Source organism: Hetaerina americana, unplaced genomic scaffold (assembly GCF_022747635.1).
Source record: "Hetaerina americana unplaced genomic scaffold, ioHetAmer1.1.p SCAF_11, whole genome shotgun sequence".
NCBI lineage: Eukaryota > Metazoa > Arthropoda > Insecta > Odonata > Calopterygidae > Hetaerina > Hetaerina americana.
Window position 1 is genome coordinate 13,947,475 of NW_027286181.1, and position 19,802 is coordinate 13,967,276.

The 19,802-nt window shown below is 39.7% G+C and overlaps 1 protein-coding gene across 1 annotated transcript in view; it reads left to right on the plus strand.

Annotated features, from left to right (window-relative positions):
* Nucleotides 1-19,802, plus strand: part of Cad87A (cadherin 87A) — a 627,410-nt gene that overhangs the window by 548,567 nt on the left and 59,041 nt on the right. Inside the window, exon 6 of the mRNA XM_071599425.1 lies at nucleotides 13,313-13,505. Within this exon, the coding sequence (XP_071455526.1) occupies nucleotides 13,313-13,505 (193 nt within the window). The remainder of the gene's footprint in view (nucleotides 1-13,312; nucleotides 13,506-19,802) is intronic.

The window sequence follows — 19,802 nt, forward strand, 5'->3', positions numbered from 1 at the left end:
ACACACACTCATCTTTGCTCCTCCTTAGAATAGGATTCATTATTGAGAGAGCCTTCTCCCTTTTTTTCTTTTCTTTTCTTGCTTGCGTATATCCATCAGCTTAAATGACGTCCTCCCTCCATCCCCCCCCTTTCTCCCCCTCCCACCACCTCACTTCCCCCCTCCCCTCGTGTCGTCCACTTCGTTCCATCCGTCGAGTTCAAACCAGAATCTTGACCCACACGCAACCGTTCGCCGTGAGATGCGTCGCCTCCTATCTTTGCTCCAATTACTGCAATGATCCCCTCCCTCTCCTAACCAAAACTCTTCCCTCTCACCCGGCCTTGCCTTTGAGTGATCTCCCCAATCCATTGATCTCTTGATAATCACGAATCCACCGTCTTCATGAATCCGACTTCTCTCATGGATGACTCTTCGACACTTGTCTCCATCTCATCATCAAATAAATGCATGATGGATTCGGAGTGACTTCGTAATATTTGGAGTGACTTGCGATGAGGCGCATTCATTAAAACTTGAATTGCTTACGTATTCATGAATTCACCCTGGATCGATTAATAACCAAAAGGTTTTGCTGTTTTTTTTCCTCTGAAAAAGTTTCTAGTTACAAGTATTTTGGAATATTTGTTGATTATTATTTTCTTTGAGGTGGGTTTTTTGATGAAAGGAAACTTTATTCAGTTCAGTAAACCCTTATACAATTCCCCATACTTCATTCCTCCCGACATTCTTATTATTTTTCTCCCCCTACTTCACCTGCTAACTTTATCCCCATTACATCAGTCTTCCTCATCCCCATCGCCAATCACAATTTGTACACCTTCCCCCCTGCATCCATTGGATTTCTCCCAGCAATCCCTCCTTCTCTTCCCTCGCCATGCTTAGCACTTCCTTGTTTGTTTTCCCTTCCACCCATTCTACCTTTTTCGTCCTTAGCCACACCCTTACCTCAAAAATCTCCAATCAATCTACACTTATCATCTTGCTTCATCGACCATCGTTTCCTCCCCCTGCAAAACCGCGTTCCATATCGAAGTTTTAATGAGTCTTCACTTAATATTCTTACTCAGCATCCCTGTTATCCAATCTCTCACATGTTGTGAAAGCTTCTTTGCCTAGCGAAATTCTTCTTATTGTATCACTACTGCTGGTTATCATGTTGGTCCAAGACATTTCCAGGATAGGTAAACTGTTCCGCCTGCCCTAGTTCTTGCCCTCCTTTGTTAAATTTTTAACTTTTTCATCGTCTTTCTTGAAAATTTTCATAGCTTTTGTTTTGATAACATTCATTTTTATTTCATATCTATCGCATTGATTTTATTGTGCCGTCAATGGAGATTGTAATTACTTGGATGTTTGTATTTTGTTCATTTAATTCGTCACTTTGTTCAAAAATAATCTTATATTTGATGCACCCATCAATGGTTGTTCTTGGCCAACCCCTATCGACTTGAATGTAATACCACTAGCTTGAACTTTATCTAGCTTGTCCTTTAATATTTACTGTTTCAGTTCTTCGTATTTTAGACACAATTAATGCAGGTATTATTGGGAATGCAGATGGAAGACTAGTTGCAACAGAGAGGAAGACAAATGATGAGGTTTACATATAAGTGGACGAAGTGGAGGCGTTGCTGGGGTAAACCCAAAGAAGGCAGAGAAAGTGAATGGAGGAAATATTGAGAAAAGCAATGGTGTGTTGATATGAGGCCTTGAGATAGAAGGGAGAACATTTGGTTGAGCGGAGTATAGGAAGAAAGGGAATATGCTTCGTAGACAGCATCAAGACGGGTAGAAGTTAAGGAGAAATGAAGAAATAAACAATTTAGTCTAACAAGAGAGTAAGCTCTTCCAACACGTAAGAGAACATAGTCGTTAGGGACCGTCCGAAGCATACCTATGGTAAGTAGAATGCCTAACAATGAATAAACGTTCTTGATGCTATAATTTCCAAAAAGAATAAATAGAAAAACTATATGGTAAAGAATTTAGGACGGCAAGGTTAGACATAGAAAGAGAATATGATGTGGATGAAGACAGCTAACGTCCTGACATACTCGACGATCAGATAGAAAGGGCATTAAGGAAGATGAAATCAAAAAAGGCCGTGGGGGTAGACAGCATTTCCGAGGAACTTCTTGAAAGGTTTATGAGGACGGGGGAGGGTGATTTTATGGACTAATTCGTAGTATTTATGAGGGAGAGATTTGTCCGGAAGACCCGGATCAGTGTTAGGTTCTATTCCGAAAAAGGGAAAAAAGTCCTATATATGAGGACTATATGGGACAATAAGTTTGATTTCTTACGCAGCTTAAGTGATTCATTCGATCATTAATAAGTGGATGGAGAGGGGGGCAAATTATTACTTTTTTGATGATCACTTTGGGTTCAGGAAGGGGAGAGGTACGCGTGATGCCATTATCAGTAATGAGATCACTTATCGAGAGGAGAATTTTGAAACGTGGGTGTGGAGAAGGATGGAGAAGGTGAAGTGGACAGAAAGGAAAACAAACGAGGAAGTGGTAGGCATGGTGAAAGGGAAGGAGAGGATATTGTTGGGATAAATCATAAGGAGGCAGGAAATTTGAATGCAAAGAAATTTTATTGGCAGCGGGTTGTTGAATACTGTGAACATAGGAGATAATGTTAGGAAAACGAGGATGGGTGAGGAATTGAAGAGGAATGTTGGACGGAAAGAAAGGAGGAAGAAAGTATTCGTCATTAAAGAGGGGTTAAATATAGTTTCCTTTGTCAGGTTGTGTTTTGTTGGGAGAGGCAAGTAAGTATACATATCGTTGTACAGTTTCTGTTCATCTCAAATGGTAGGCCATCAAATCATAATAACAATTTCCAAAAGTCTCTGTGCTGTCGCCTGAATGTCTGAAATTCGGGTGAAATTTGCAGATGTACGAGTAAGTTTAGCTAATGTCTCTGTCTTTTAATGTCTAGCAGTCATTTCGGCTGAGATAGTTCCACCCGGCTCTAAGTATAAAAATTACAAGAACACCATGTTTATTTTTGTGTTTTTTTCGAAAAAGCATTTTTGTCGAACTTTGATGCAATTTAGCTAGTGTTTCACATGCCAAAAAGCAGGTCAAAGAGACTAAAGAATAGTAAATCGGTTTTTTGTTTGTTTCCCTTATGATATTTGAGCTGTTCCTCCATCGAGAAAACCATTTATTGATTTCGTTACAGTTTCTCCAATTTGTATTCATGGCAACAATGGCGACCGTGTATAGCATTCCAGATAAACAAGATGGCGTGCTTCCGCAACGACATTTTCCGTGCACTGACGCCATGTTCTCTCCAACGTTCTATTCCCCGTTCTTTTTATAATTATCTTTAAAAATAGGTCTCTCTACTTCTTGATAATCTCATTCACTTGGTGTACTTGTGATTAATCGCGATACCCCTTTGAAATATTCAACAATGGATGGATTCCACCACGTACCTTGTTGTCGGACGGATTTGTTTTTTTTTTTAATCTTTCTGTGTGAACGGGAAAATTTTCTTTTCATTTCCTTGTTTGAGGTTAAGGAAAAAGATCATGTGAAGTAATGCCGTCTTATTCGGCTGAGAGAGAAAAGTGGAAGAAGGTGGGAGGAGCGCTTAGTATGAATGTTGAGAGCTGTCAAGATTGCGAGAGGTGTCCCAACGTCTTTCTCATCTCTGCTTTCTTAATTTTAACTCCTCCCCCCATCAAACCACCTCCCGACGTCACTAGACTGAGGACATCTTTTTCGCATAGCTGCTTACGCGGTGTCGTGAACGAGGAACATGCTTAAGTCCTCGACTCCTGGGTATATTTTATTCTGCCCTCTCGTCACTTTTGAGTCGGCTGACTGGTAGTTACGTTCTTCTCTCGCCTCTCTCTTGGGAGGTTGTTTCGGTAAATTTAATACTTAAAAAGAGTCCTTCGTGTTAATGCAAGGGTACTCTTGATAATTATCCTTAATCTTTAAAAGGACATCAAATTGAGAACAGTTCCGTATGGTACCCTAAGTGTTTTTTATGCATGTTCCTTTGGTCTTAAGACGAGAGACGTTATTATTCCATGTACATATTTTTGTCCTGGCAGAATGATTCCCTTTTTTTTGGGGATTTTGTCATCTATCCACTAGACGAGTCGTGTAATTATCGTGGTCCTAGCTAAAGACGGGAATGTGTTTGTAATTCAGAACTAAGAAACAATCTTAGACATTTTTTTTCTCTTCTGTTTGATTTTCTTTTAGGGTTCGTTTTTCGTTTTTTTCCTCTCTCTCACGTCCGAAGAATTGAATATTGGTGCATTTTTTTAAATAGGTCTTTTGGGGGATTTCAGGGTGGTGGCGAGAAATTTTCAAAATTTTTGTGAAGTTAAAAAAATTATTATTTTTTTTATAAATTGATTTCCTATTAAGACGGGCGTGTAGAGGTTTCTTTTTTTTAGATCGGTCGGTTTGAAGTAGAATGATGAAAATAAGCTAAGACAGGAAGGGTAAGATAAACGCTGAAGAAAATAACACTAAGATTCCGAAGAAATAACCAAAAATTGGAAAGAAATTTTAAACGTTAAGGTTGTAAGAAATAAACTAGATTAATTGGAGCTTTTCTTGTTTATTTGGCCATTATATCAGTGGAATAGAGGGCGTTGTAATTGGAGACTTTAGTGGAAGAATTGCTTTCGCGAAAGAGGCATTTAAAAGAAGAATAGAAATAATGAGTAGAAGTACACTGAATTTAAAGGCAAATAAAACATTAGGTTAAGACATTCGACGGTTTCTGGGTCAACTTTGTGGAATTTCATGTTCATAGAATTGAAGAACACAACGTATTTTTCCACTGTTCTTTATTTCATTATTTGAGACTTTAACATGGAACGTAATTCTTCATTGAGAGTAAGACCTGCTCTTTTGAGACAAGAGGACGAGCGTAGTTTGGAGGCTTTTTAGAAATTAGTTCTATCTGAGAATAAAACAAAGGCCGAGGTCTCTAACATGCCTAAGCAAAGAAAGGAAGTTACTTGGGGAAATCCGAAAAAAAAGAAGAAAATAGGTGGAGGAATTATTGAGAGAAACAGTTGGAAGTTGAATACCATGATAGAAGGGTGAACGTTGAATGAAGTAGAAGAATTAGGCTTCTTAGACAGAATGAAGACAGGAAGAAGGCCATGTGAAATGAAGAAAGTAATAGGAAGTTCCCGCGATACTTGGAAATAGATAAACGCTAGTGACCGGTAAAATCGACCTTTGAAATAGGTAGAATACCCTAATTGGTTGAGATTTCCTATTGGATGGAATCCTAATTATCCCACCCAAGAAGTAAGCTCTGTTTGAAACCCTTAGAGGTATATAATAAGTAATAAATTTTCAGTGTTGTTTCATAAATCTGTACGTGACCATGATATATTCGTACTGCTATCTTCCTGAATCCCTTGACATTTACCATGTGTGTATCTTCAGTGGTGTCGAAACCACAAAATACTCATCACAAAACACAAACAAACCAAAAACTTTTTTATTGCATTTTCGTATAACCAGTCAGCCTTCTTAAATCAATCTATCGACATAGCTTCTTTAATGCTGACCCTCACGAGCGATCATTTTTTATGCGTACGTATTTCAATTATAGAGGGATTATATTTGTAAAAAAACTTCTGTTTCTTTGTTTCATTAATGGAAATAGAGATGTTTTTCCATCGCTAAAATCTTTTTTTTTCTCTTGGTTACAAATTCTCCCAGTTGTATCCATGACAACAAGGTCAACAAATATAGAAATCCAAATAAACAAGATGGTGTACATCCTCTCTCAGAATATAGGAAAAAATGAACCAGGTTTTGCGTGAGAGGAATTTACCCACTTGAAATGAATTACGTGGTCAAATATGAAAGTGAAACGCATGATTTTATTGTGAAGCGACTATTCATGGCAGCGCAATAAAACAAGTTGGTAAATGTGGTGGGAGGTCTGCCCTTCCAACACAGCCGGTTATCAGTATGCTCCAAGCAATCCGAGCGGAAATACGTGCCTCCGCGTGAAATGTGTTTTTTGACTTTTTAACACGGAGCGATGGGGCGTTACGTTGGAGATGGGCATGACGATGCCCCTAGCCGCATGTCCTTCATCGTTACCAACTTCCTGGCCCCGTGAGCCCCATTCCGAATGCTATAGAAAGTGAGTGCGATAGATATGGTATGAGAATAAATGTAAGTAAAGCAAAGGTTATGAAGGTAGTTTTCCAGAAAGAGAAAGTTAAATATCAAAATAGGAGTTCATAAACGAGAGCAGGTGGAATAGTTTACCTATTTCGGAAGTTTTCTGTCCCAAAATGAACCAAGTAGTAGGATATAATGAATGTATTTCGTAAGGGTTTTGAACGAACATGGTCAAAGCAGTGGGGACGGAGGAGGAGAATAATTGCACTAGGAAAAGAGGCTTTCACAAGGAGTTGATGAGAGGGACGTTGAGTAAAGATGTTAAGAAAAGACTCGTAAAAACTTTTTAGTGTGATGTTGAAGATTGTAATAGAGGGGAGAATGTTAGGTAAACGAGGAAAGGGAAGGAACAGGATAGGGATGTTGGACAGGATGAAGGGAGGGAGGAAGTACTCAGAGATGAAGAGGGACTTTAGGTGGAGTAGGTTGCTGGATTGTGTTTCGTTATAAGAGGCAAGGAATCGTTTGTGCAATCCATCCATTAATCTAACTTAAACTATAGACTACCAATAATATGATAGGAATGCATCCTTCTAGTGGCCCTTTACGTATTAAATTGATTCGACCATCATGCCTGTCCCGATACACCCCAACTTTCGGTCTTCTTGTAATACCCCGCGCAACTGAAAATCGTGTGAATATAACCCTGTCACCGTCCACTTCCCCAAACTACTAAGGATATACGTGAGGATGGAAGAACCTTCAGCTCCCCCGTGAACCCAGGACACGATTTACCCTGGGGTGTCATTTTGAGGCTTGAATACTAATGGCTAGGTCATCGTTTGTGTGTCGTTTGCCGCTTTCACTTTGTAAGTTCCAGAGAGCTGAAGATAACTTGATCGTGGCAGTTTCTGTGGGTTGTTATCGTCATGGGCACGTGACCGGAAGTCTGAGCCACTTCCTAGTTTGTCGCGCTGTTCCCCTACAGAGGACTATAAGCGATTTTTTTGCGCAAGCGTGTTAACCTAACCTCTCCCTCCCACGAACTGAAGTATGGAATGAAACAAATCTATCCTGTAGGTATCTTCGCGAATGACACTTCGGTAGATTTCGGAGCTATTCGTATGTTCCCGAGGAGGGAGTTCCATCGCATTATTGCCGGTTCTCTCAACGAATCCTAGTCATTAGTTCTCAGGTTCATTTCGCGCAAACTTGAAAGCATGCTTGGTAACATGGCGCGCAGGTATCCGGCAATTTGAGAACGCGCGAGGCAAGGGCCTCGTTCATATTGGCTACCGGGAAATCATGTGTTTGCACACCTCCCCTTCTCCTACCCCCTTCTGCGGCAAAGATATTTGCACTATAGTCGTCTGTTAGAGGATGGTCTTCTTTATTACCTACGATCACTCCTCGCTGTAAATTTTCTTCCAAACATTTGAAGAAATTACGCCTAATGAAGACATGTATGCCCGGATACTACGTGGTGTTTTCGCCTCTCTCAAAATCATTCATTGCTTTTTTATTAAAAACCACTGAATGTTCTTCCATAGTTATATTCTTTTTTGCGTTTTTCTAATGGAAAAACCGTAAACGTTCCATTTTTTATATTAATGATGTCATTTAAACAAATTGACTTCGAGGTTAAAATAACAGGAAGTAATTTAATATAAATCTTTTTATACAATATTATGGGAGAAATCGGAATATCAAGGGATAGATGATTTTTTATCGAGTGAATAATCAACACTTTCTTTCTCTTAAATGAGTCATCATAGCCATAATAGACCTCTTTCGGATTTCCTGTGTAAATATATTTTTTATTATCCTGCGTGTTGCGTCCAATTCTTAATACATAATTAGAAACTGTGTACATATACCATTGTCTTCATTTGGTACTTATAATTATACTGTGGCCGTTACCCAATTACCGTCGGCTAATAGACAATATTCAACCCTCATTTTAACTAAAACTGGTGATAAATGCTGTCCTCCCGTTCTTCGAGGTCTTCAAGTAAATGAAGGTCACTTCGGGTCACCAAAGTCACTGCGTGTGTACTTTTATATCATGTTCGCCTGCGTCATAGAGTCATAAGTACGGTAATGAATGAACTTTAAAAAAAATTACCCACTTTGATTCAACGTGGAGACCTTTTGACCTATTTTAAATGCGAATGAATTAAATTCTCTCTCATAAAATTACATTTTGCGTCGCGATTGAAGTAACTGTTTTTTTATTAAAAAAACAAATGAGTACGGGGAATGCGTGGGATTACTAAGACAATGTGCCGAGCTGTCGCCAGGAAATAAAATTCTTAATTTATTTTCTTCAGGTTTGAAACTGTGTGTTGGTGGTAGACGTGGTGGCTAGAGGGTGGGGGGGAGGGTTGGGCCAGATAGTGGAATGCGATTAACTTCTTACCTCCCCCAAAAAGAGAGCACATCTCCAAATTCCTTGCTAAGATATTTCTTATCCCCTTTACGCAAAACCTCCCTTAATTCTGGGACCTCCTCTCCACCCTAGAACCCACCCCCCCTCAAACACACACATAAACACCCCTCTAAGGGACTTAAATCACGCACCACCCCCGGTTCATTCTCCACCCTCAACATCCCCCCCTCCCTGGCTAGAGAACCCCGGCATATAACCTCTTATCTGCGTCCGCCTCTTAATCCTCGGCAGCAGTCGAATTAAAACGCCATCTAACCTTTACCTGCGGTGAAATACGACACGCAAAAGGAAAAAAGAAAAAAAGATGAAAGATAATCGTTATAGGTTTTTTCTCGGAAAAAATGTGAGAGGAAAGTTATTTTTTTAACATTAAAAAATATGAATGAGAATTTTTTCTATTTTTTTTACCGCTATTTTTTTCCGAAAAACCGAAGCGTTGCAGTTTTTTTTATATTTCATTTTCCTTCCCTGAAGATATTTGGTGCGCAGAGCCTTACGGCGCTTTCCGGAAAGGGCACCCGTTTTCTCCCGGCTGCTTTTCAAGCATCTTTCCTCATATTTTTGTCCAAAAATGAATTCAATAGGATCCTCCTGGGCATAAATGTGAACGTTGACCTAGTTTGGCGTTGCATAACGGAAAACGTTCGTGAACATCCCCAAGTGGAGATGGGTCATCCCCGTGCTGACCAATATATTTCTCGTCTTTCTTTCCACATTGCCATCCTCCTCCAAATACTCTCAGCCACTAAACCCTCCCGACCCTAAAATACTGTCTAAAGCACTCCATAAAGACTCTAATTTCGAAATAAAATTACTTTACTCCTCCTCGTTGTACATTTCCATGCGAGCTTTCCAGCTTTTCGTATTCTGGTTTACTTTTCACACTAACGCAAAGTAGTGTACTTATACAGAGAGAAATGAACCAGGTTTTGCATGAGAGGAATTTACGTGTACCCACTACAAATGACTTACATGGTTAATTATGAAAGTGATGCGCATGATTTTATAATGATGCGATTATCAATGGCAGTGCGGTAAAACATGTCGGGAATTGTGGTGAGGGGTCTGCCCTTTTAACTCAGCCGGTCGCCAGTTTGCTCCAAGCAGTCTGAGCGGAAAGACGTGCCTCCGCGTGAAGTGTGTTTTTCGACTTTGTAACACGGCGCGTTGCGTTGGAGATGGGCATGACATTGCTCCCAGGCACACGTCCTTCATCGTTGCCAACTTCCTGGCCCGGTGATTCCCAAAGCCCCCTTATAGTAACGACTCGGCTCCGTGTGACTTTTTTTTGTTTCCCCTACTGAAGAGAGAGCTGAAAGGAAAGCATAAGGAGACCGTGGAAAACACCCGAAAGCATGTTAAAATATTCCTGAGAGACATTACCGTCAAGGAGTTTCAGGCGCGCCTTCTAAGGAGTGTCAGACACGTAACCACAAGTGTATTGATGCGGGGAAGAGTATTTTGAAGAATTTTAAGAATGTGCTCTACTTTTATTGGGAACCATTTTGTTAGAAATTTTATAATTGAAATTTTCAATTCAAAAGATTATTTTTTTAAATCGAAATGGTTGAAACATGTGGCTATTTCAAGAAGATGTGAAAACTGTAGTTATGTTGGCTGGCGGGCCAACATAACTGCAAGCTGCGATAGTTTTAACGTCGGTCTGAAAGTCTACCGAGGGCCTTCCAGCCATTGAATGCCCGAAAACCGAAAGTTCCCGCCTTAATCCACCTCTCCACTCGCCGATGACTGCTTACGGACTTACGGAAATGATAAATAAGGTTCAAGCACCGATCGCCATTATACTAATTTCATCACTTGGTGAGTCTTCTCACACGTACGGGGCGAAATTTTAATCTCAATTTGCGGCTTGTTAAAATGAGGCAACTTGAATATCGCGCAATAAACAGGAGGCTAATTAAAATGGATGACGCCACGTTGTAAAAATTAACCGAAATTGTTGCGGCGTCGCTTTTGGGGCGCTATTTATGAAAAATCATGAAGTTTTCGGACGGACTTTTGTTTTTTTTTGTCAAAGAAAGTCTCTCATTGCCGACGTCACTCCCATCACTTTTTTAACAAAAAACGTTTCTCTCATAGGTTAAAAACGTTTCATATATGCAAGGCCTACAAATCACCATGCTTTTGGAATCAGTCGAAATTTGTAAAAAAAAGAACGACCGAATTAGGAATCTGAATGGAAAAACTCGTAATCCTAAAAAAAAGAAAACTTTAGAAAAAATAAGGTTTCCATGCCCCTAATAAATATTCATAGAAATGAAAAGTGCCCCGAATGAAATCCAAGTCTCTGCCAAATGAATAAATTAAACATATATGCTTTGGACGTGAATTTAAAAATGCGTTTCAAATCAATAGTCGATTCGCGTTGTTGCCACGTTTTTGTTTGGTTCAAAATTAATCCGAATCGCAAAAGTTGCACTCATGGGAGATTGGCGCGATTTCGGAGAAATAAGTCGGGACTTAATTTTTTGTAATCTGGTAAAAAAAAAATAATAAGTCAAGAGCCGATCAGACTTTATCTTTTTTTAAGCAGCTTTTTTCTAACTAAAAAAAAACATTTGTGTATAATTCGAGATAGGAAGACCATAATTCGGAACTATTGACCGTAGGGAAAAATAAAATGAACGGAAAGGATAACAAACGATGATGATATAGATATTTTCGTAGGAAAGAGAAACGGCTTTTTGAAAAAAATTGGAATTAGACTGGGTAGGGGCGTGTCCAATATACTGAGAGGTAAGGGGATGTTTGTTTTACACTCCTACCGTAGTAAGATGGGGGTAATTTTACATTTTCAACGTCCCTGCTAAAGAGACCTCCTTACAATTTATACAAGAGTTTCAATCTATAATTTAACCTTCGCTCCATTGAGTGAATCCTAGCCTAGCTGCTCTAATATTTTTGGATACGCTACTAAGTTTATCATAACAACCTTTTATAAATCTAGCTTCTCTACGCTGCACGGCGATCCAATTCGGCAATTAATCCAACTTCGTGTGGATCCTATATACTTGCAGCATATTCTAAATGAGACCTAAGCAGCGGAAGATAACATTCCTCTGTGCATGCGCCCCCTTCCAGCTTTGTCGAACGTAATCGTTTTTATTCAGGAAGAAAGGGACTTGACGTGTTCATTGTTCATTTTTACGCACACTTCCTTATCGGTTAAATATATCTTCACAGTGGGTCGCGGTAGTCCAGGGGGTAGAGCGTTGGACTGCTGACCGGAGGGGCCCGGGTTCGATTCCCTGGCAAGCCTCAGTGGACGCCTGCAGCTCCACCCAAGCTATGTGGTTTTTCGGGTACCAGGTCTTCCTGGGAAACCATAACCGGCACAGGGAAAGGATCTGGCCCCCCTACCCTGATGTGTGCATTTCACACGCCGTATAGGGCTTAGTACTGGGTGAACTCTACCATCCGCCTACCTAACCGACCTTAGGGTTGATTACTGTGTTTATGGTTTATGGTTTTTTATATCTTCACAAACCAGGCGGCCTTCCTTCCTTGGATCTTTTCCATCTCAATTCAAGCGAAGGTCTTGCAGGTCCTCTTATAGGTCCTGAATACTGATCACGTATTCCAGGTGTGACCTCAACAGTGCGAATTAATACCTCTCATACTCTTACTTGTCTCATTACTTGTTTTCCTGCGACTCGTTGAATAAAGTCACATGCGTCCCTTCAAGGTGGCTCCGACTTGCCAAAGTGTTCTCTCTGTGATAAGTTTTCTTTATGAGGGTCAAACCCAAGCACCCTTACTTGTACCCCTTAATATTGTATTTCGCTCTCGTCAAGTTCGTCCGCTGTGCCGAGTTTTCCAGACTTTTTTCCCTAAAATCTCAAGATTGTATATTTTTTTAAGATTTAACTCTCAGCCCCAATTCCTTGAACAAATCCGAAATATTATCTGAATCGCAAAAGAAAATGCACATTCCTGGAAAACACCATTTTGAAGTTTGTCTTTTTATGTAATGATATCAACGCTCAATCTTTAACTAGTAAAGGTGTTATTGTTGGCATGGACACAACTGGGAAAAATCGTAACCAGAACAATGAAGTCTCTGTTATAAACGTTATTGTTGGAATCGACACATAAGGGAGAAATACCGAATCCAAATCAAAAAAGGTTTTGCTTTAAACGTTGTCATTTTTGGCATGGACACAACTGGGAGAAATTGTAATCAAAACAACTAAGTTTCTGTTATAATCGTTTTTGTTGTTGGCATGGATACAACTAGGAGAAACTGCAAACGAATCATGAAAGTTTTTGTTCAAGAGAAACAGCTCTAAACCATTCCAGATCAAGGCAACGAAGAATGCGAATTTCTGGAATAACATGTAATACATTCTCTAATGCTCTTCATTCCGACATTTGGAAAGATTGTTGGAATGTAGACTGTTTCCAAAAATACAGTGTATCTCTATGTTCAAACGGCGAGTTTTATGTTATATATATATATATATATATATATATATATATATATATATATATATATATGTATTTATATATATATTATATATATATACATATATGTATTTATATATATATATTTAATGGTTAATGTAGATTAGCTCGAGTAATATTAAGTTAAAGTTTTAATTTGCGCCGAGCCGACTCCATCCGTGTCGCCAAATTATTGTCGTAATGTAAAAGTACTCTCGCAATGTGCAATGCATAGTTCTCATTTCTCTTTCTTCCTCACCTCCAGGACGGCACACAGGAGGGCCGTGCCGCTGCCGAGGTCAGGGTCGAGGACGTACAGAACCGACCGCCAGTGTTCGTCGGCTCCCTGACCGGCGTGGTGAAGGAGGACGACCCGGTTGGTACACTGGTGATGACCCTGAACGCCCGGGACGGTGACAGCGGCCACTCGAGGAAGGTCCTTTACGAACTTGTGACCAGTAAGTGTTCGCTATAAGTTGTCTTCCATCGTCCAACCTACTTTTTGCGTAATACAGGTGAACCTTGGCGTCCAAATGCCTGAGTCCAAGGTTATTTCAACATCAGGGTTCTCCAACCGGGTTAAACCGATTAACCGGAGGATTACACCAACCCTTAAGAGCGAGAATCCCAGCACGGAGCGACGGATAAATTTCAAATGAAATATCTTCCATGAATTGAAAGCAGGTCTCTATAACAGATGGTGTTGAAAATGCATTATTATATCTGTCGTACGACAACGTCAAGCGCGATAATTTTGATGAAATTAGAGATATCACGCGTAGAGCATTAATCTAAAAATGTAATATTCCTCACAAACGATAAGGATCCAAAATAACTGCACCCGACCGCGATAATTGGAAATTATTACGTATTATTAATTATTAATTTAACTATTAATTAATTATTTTTTTATTCCAAGTTGACCAATATGTTAATATGTTGTCATTATTTCGTTTAGCTTTAATTATTGCCCCTCTTGTTACTAACAGCATGTATATGGAAGCATACTACCTTGATCAAAATGTTCCCGGAATAACCACCGTGTGGCGCTCCCATCGTTCCGATTTGAGTTCTGTTTTTTTGTTAAATTGGTACATCTGTTGTTGATATTCCCTTTAAATCTTAGTGTCATAACTTGACATTTGCAAAAGTTACGTAGCCAAGAGTACATCTATCTCTGTGTGTGTTGGCGATTTTTTACAATTTCAGAAATGGATTTAAATTTGCAACAACGAACTTGTATTAAATTTTGCGTAAAAAACGGATTTAGTGGCGCACGGACGTTGGAAATGTTGGAAAAGTGTTTCGGCAACGATTCTCTAAAAAAAACGGTCGTTTACCAGTGGCACGAGCGGTTCAGAAGTGGTCGTGAGTCAATCGAAGATGATGAACGCAGTGGCAGACCATCGACATCGAAAGTCGGTGAAAAAATTGATAAAGTAAAAGAAATGTTGGTCAATAACCGCAAATTAACCATCAGAGAAATAGCGGAGGACTTGAACATTGCCTATGGATCCGCCCAAGACATTGTGGTTAATGATTTGGGTTTCCGTCGTGTAGCATGCCAAAAGACCTCAATTTCATGCAAAAAAGAGACCGTGTTGACGTCGCAAAAGACATGATTTGCGAGGCTGAATCCGATCCCACATTCATCAAAAGGATCATTACTGGAGACGAGACGTGGGTTTATGAGTACGACACGCAATCCAGACATCAGGCAAGTGAATGGCGTTCACCAAATGAGCCGAGACCAAAAAAACCACGTCGTTTTCAGTCAAAAAAGAAGGCAATGCTGACGGTTTTCATGGATTACAACGGTGTAGTGCATCATGAATTTTTGCCAGAAGGCCAGACAGTAAACAAAGAGTATTATTTGGGCGTTATGAGACGTTTGCGTGAAGCAATTCGCCGAAAGAGACCAGAAATGTGGGCAGAAAACTCGTGGATTTTGCACCATGATAACGCACCGTCGCACAGTGCTATCATTATTCGTAATTTTTTGACGAAAAATGCAACAAATACCATCCAACAGCCACCGAATTCACCTGATTTGGCTCCCTGTGACTTCTTTCTGTTCAATCGAGTTAAAAAACCATTACGGGGAACGCGTTTTAGCAGCCGAGAGGAAGTAATGGAAAAATCGCAGGAAGCACTGATGGACATACCGAAAACCGACCGTAACTTTTGCAAATGTCAAGTTATGACACTAAGATTTAAAGGGAATATCAACAACAGATGTACCAATTTAACAAAAAAAAACAGAACTCAAATCGGAACGATGGGAGCGCCACACGGTGGTTATTCCGGGAACTTTTTGATCAAGGTACTATCTCACTCAGATTCCAAAACACATCAAAAACAGCGATGAAGAGTGTATCGATACGATCCATACTGTCTGGAACGACGCTATAGGACATAAGATGCAACAGATTTCCAAACATTATAATGCTAACAATCTGATTCGATTCCGATCATCCGACCTGAGGCATGTGATGCCGATCGATTCTTCGATTTCGATTCAATTGGTCAAAATCGATCATGTCGATGATTTGTCAGCGATTTGGAGAACGTTCTTGCCCAAAAGAGAAAAATTAAGATCAGCTCTCATATCTTTTGCGTTGAGAAATGTTTTACCCTTAGATGTCGTAGTGCATGTAGCTGTCGTAAATAGTATTACATTACTTGAATTTTTTACGTGAATTTGGAGGACTGTGATATATACGACGTAGGTCCGAAAACTATCCAACCTGCGTTCATATCTCCGCATTGGTGCTAATCTTCGCCATCCTTCGAAGTAGTCCCCATTTGATTGAACCACACTCTCCCAGTGGTGCTTCCTCATCTCAAAGCAGTCCTGTAACGCAGATTTTGGAATGGCCTTCAGCTCGCGCGTCGCATTACTCTATGTCGTCGAACCGCTTTCCTTTGAGCGTCATTTGCAATTTTCTGAACATCCAATAGTCGCTGGGAGCTATGTCAGGACTGTACGGAGACTGGCGAAGCTGTACAACCTTGTGCTTCGCCAAAAATTGCTACACAAGGTTCGATGAATGCGCTGGCGCGTTATCGTGGTGAAGAAGCCGGTCGCCGCTTGACCAGAGACGCGGTCGTTTTCTTCTCACGGCATCACGTAATCTTTTCAGAACTTCAACGTAATGTTCTTTTCTGATCGTCCGAACTCTCCGAGCAAATTTGTAGTGCACAACACCTTCACAGTAAAAAAATAATAAAAAATCGCAGGTCGGATACTTTTCGGACGCACCTCGTAGATGAGATGACGAAAGGCAGACGCGGAAGGGGTAGGAAAAAGTTTAGGCATGTTGGATGGGATGAAGGGAGGACTTATTGGATGGATTGGATGGAGGTTGGATGGAATGAAAGGACTACCTTATTTAAATAATTCATTGGTAACTAATTTCAAGCAACCCTTTTTTACTTTGATGTTGCATCTCTTGGTGGAATCACCCCCTGCCCTACACCCTACCGATGATGACTTCCAGAGTGCCAAATAAAATGAAGAAAATTATCTTTTACTCTGGAATTTGAATGCGTCCGGAAAGTCTGACGAAGTGTCCTTCCTCTCTGAGACAGATGACACCATATCCGCCGCAAGGAGTTTGTTTTCAACAAGTTTCCACGGTGATTGTGCATCTTGAAAATAATAACTACTGACGCATGCGCGTCAATTTTGTGTATAATTCGAAATGTTTCGATTAAATGGCGCCGTGCGTCATTCACGTTTTTTTCACCCGAATGGTATAAATAAATTGAATTAATTGTACGAACGCTTTAAATTGTGACAATCCATACATTTTGCGCATGGAATGAAAAAAATGGAGTCACATTTATCTCGAAAAAATAGGTAAAAAAAGAGCTTACCCTTAAAAAGCAAATCCTCCGATTTATTCAAAATTTTGAATTCCATTTGCATCTGGAATGATAAATATTCCACCAAATGGTGAGGGGGGGGTCCCATTTATGACGTCAATCGTTTGGAGGGGGCAGCAGGTTGATGGTATTAGATTGTTAAGGTCACGTTGGGCGGGAATTTTAGTGAGCAGGTTGAGGTCACCATGCCACCCAACACCACCACCAGTATTCGATCTTTTTTCTTTGTTTTTGACTCCATAAAACCCACTATCACCTAAAAGTTTTTAAAAAATTCAGTTCTTTATGAAAATTTCTACGAATAATCTCTAAAAAGTATTTTCATCTGTTAAAAATTCACTTACCAAAACCTAGTTACACTCTTACTCTACCTTAATAATAAGACGCTAAACATAGAACCCTTAAAGAAGACGCTGATTTCTTCGATAAAAAAAACATTAGTTTAAAATACGGATGAATTCAATTTTTTTAGATAACTCTTGAGAGATGAATGCCATTTTTTCGGTTTTTTTGTAAAAAAATAGACACACTTCCTTCCATTTTACAGTAGTAGTGTTTTAAAAGTTTCTCTGATATTTCGAAATTCTCGTTGATAACGAGGAAATGACACCTTAGACTCAAACACGTCGTTTGGTAATTCTTAATGCATATCACAATCTTGAAGTTAAATTAATCTAATATTTATTATCTGCCAGAGTACGATCATGTATTTTTTATGATCAAGCATGGCAGAATATATACGTTTTAGGAATAAATTCTGGCATATGTGTATGAAATATTATTTTCAAACTGATCACTTTCAACAATGAACTTTTAATCTTTCCCAAACACCTAAGGTGACCATAGCAACAATGAGTCGAACTTTAAAATACGCCATTGCTAAATATGATCGTATTTTATAATACATGTGTACTTTTTCGCGATATGGTTTTTTTAATTAATTGCTAATATCATTATTATAGTTTTAGCAATGGCGGAACAAATTTAATAAAAATTTGAATAATTAGTGAATTTTTTTGGAAAGTGAAATAGAATCTTTAGTCATATACATTATGAGCCACTGGCGTGTCATTCGCTAGTATGGTGAATGTTGTGGGAAATTCTTCTTCGTCCAACCTCCTTCCTCATTACTTCGTAACTTATTCCTAATTTCGTTTAGCCTCGAAATCCTATTCCCTTCCTTCTTCAAGTTCTCCGCTTTCCCAACGTTCTCCCTTCTATCTCGACCTTCAGCTTACTACTACCTATCATGATTTATTTCACCCATGTTTTCGGCAGGTTTCACATTTCCACCAAAAACTACCTCTCTATCCCCAGCATACGAGGTCTATACTATAAATACTCGAAATGAGGCCATAGATACTTTATTTTGCAAAATTTAGTCTACATCGATATTTTCCCCTTCTAAGCATTCTCCATTCGTTGCTATGCACTTATTCCATCTTCTTTTCCACTGTTTAAAGCACCCTTGGAAGTTCTCGGTAGTTAGGCTTTTTAGTTGTCTCGCCGTTTCTTGCTTTATTGTGTCCACATCTTCCCAGTGATGTCCCCTCATCACATTTCTGCATTTTGGGAATGGGAAAAAGTCTCAGGGGACGATAACTGGCGAGTAAGGAGGATGATAATTGAATTGTTTGCCAAAAACTGGCGAACAATCAATGCTGAATGTGCAGGTGCATTGTCATGGTGAAGTATCCATCCGTGATGTTCGATTAAAATAGTGTGCACTGTTGATTTTCCTAAATTCAGTTCATTAGCTATCATTCGGACAATTTTTCGACGATCGGCAAGGACAAGGGACCGCACACGATCAATGTTGTCGTCAACACAGGTGGTGGAAGGTCGTCCCAGCCTTGAATCATCCGTGGCATCTTGTCGATCATCTTTAAAAGCGCTCAATCCACATGAAAACGGATGTTTTCTTCAGAGAATTATCACCGTAAGCAACTGTCAACATTTCAGTAATTTCTCGATAATTTTTACCTCACTTCACCAAAAACTTGATATTGATTCGTTGCTCCATGATTTCGTCAATTTCCATTTTTTCGACAAACAGTAACAACAAGGACATCCGAAACTAGCATACGCACAGCTCGACGATCCGCCAAGCGCAGACGTCTCATTGGGTCTCAGGCAACTAGTGCCGCTGTGGACGGGGCTATAGTCCGCGTCATGGCCGCCAGGATTGCACCAGTTCGCGTATTTATTGACCAGACATCGTATTTTTCAGGAACCATGGCAATGTCGCTTATATGGAATTCTTGTGATTAATGGAATCAAAACCGTTACATTCATTGGATAATGCCACCAATCAATGAGATACAAAAGTAAACAATGAATGTGTATAAAAACACTGTCGATTAAACGATACGGGGATTGAACAACAATTGAGATGCGAAAGTAAACAATGAAACAACAAGAGTTTACCTAAAGCATTGTTGAAGAAACAAATGGCGTCCATTTCTGAATAAGACCCATTTATACATTATAACCGCCAACTTTCGATATCCCCTCCATTCACTTTCCCTCACTCGTCCGAATGCTTTCTCTGGTACATAATATAAAAGTTAAGCGAAGATAATTGGAATTTATGAAGCGTACGTATTCGACAATAGGCAGTGATCGCAAAATCCTCACGATAGGGTTTTTTTTACAAAAAAGCGGTTCTACTACCAGGTCCATAATAGGATGAACGCGTTAATTATCTCATTAAGTGTGCAATTGGGCATTGGTGGATGAAAAAAAAGTATACGTCGCGCAGTGGAACTATGGGACTCTTTCATCCCAGGGGAAAACAAATTGAACTCGACGCGGCCATTTGCCGTGCCCTCATTTCCATATCGTCAAATGTTTTGATAAAACCAGAC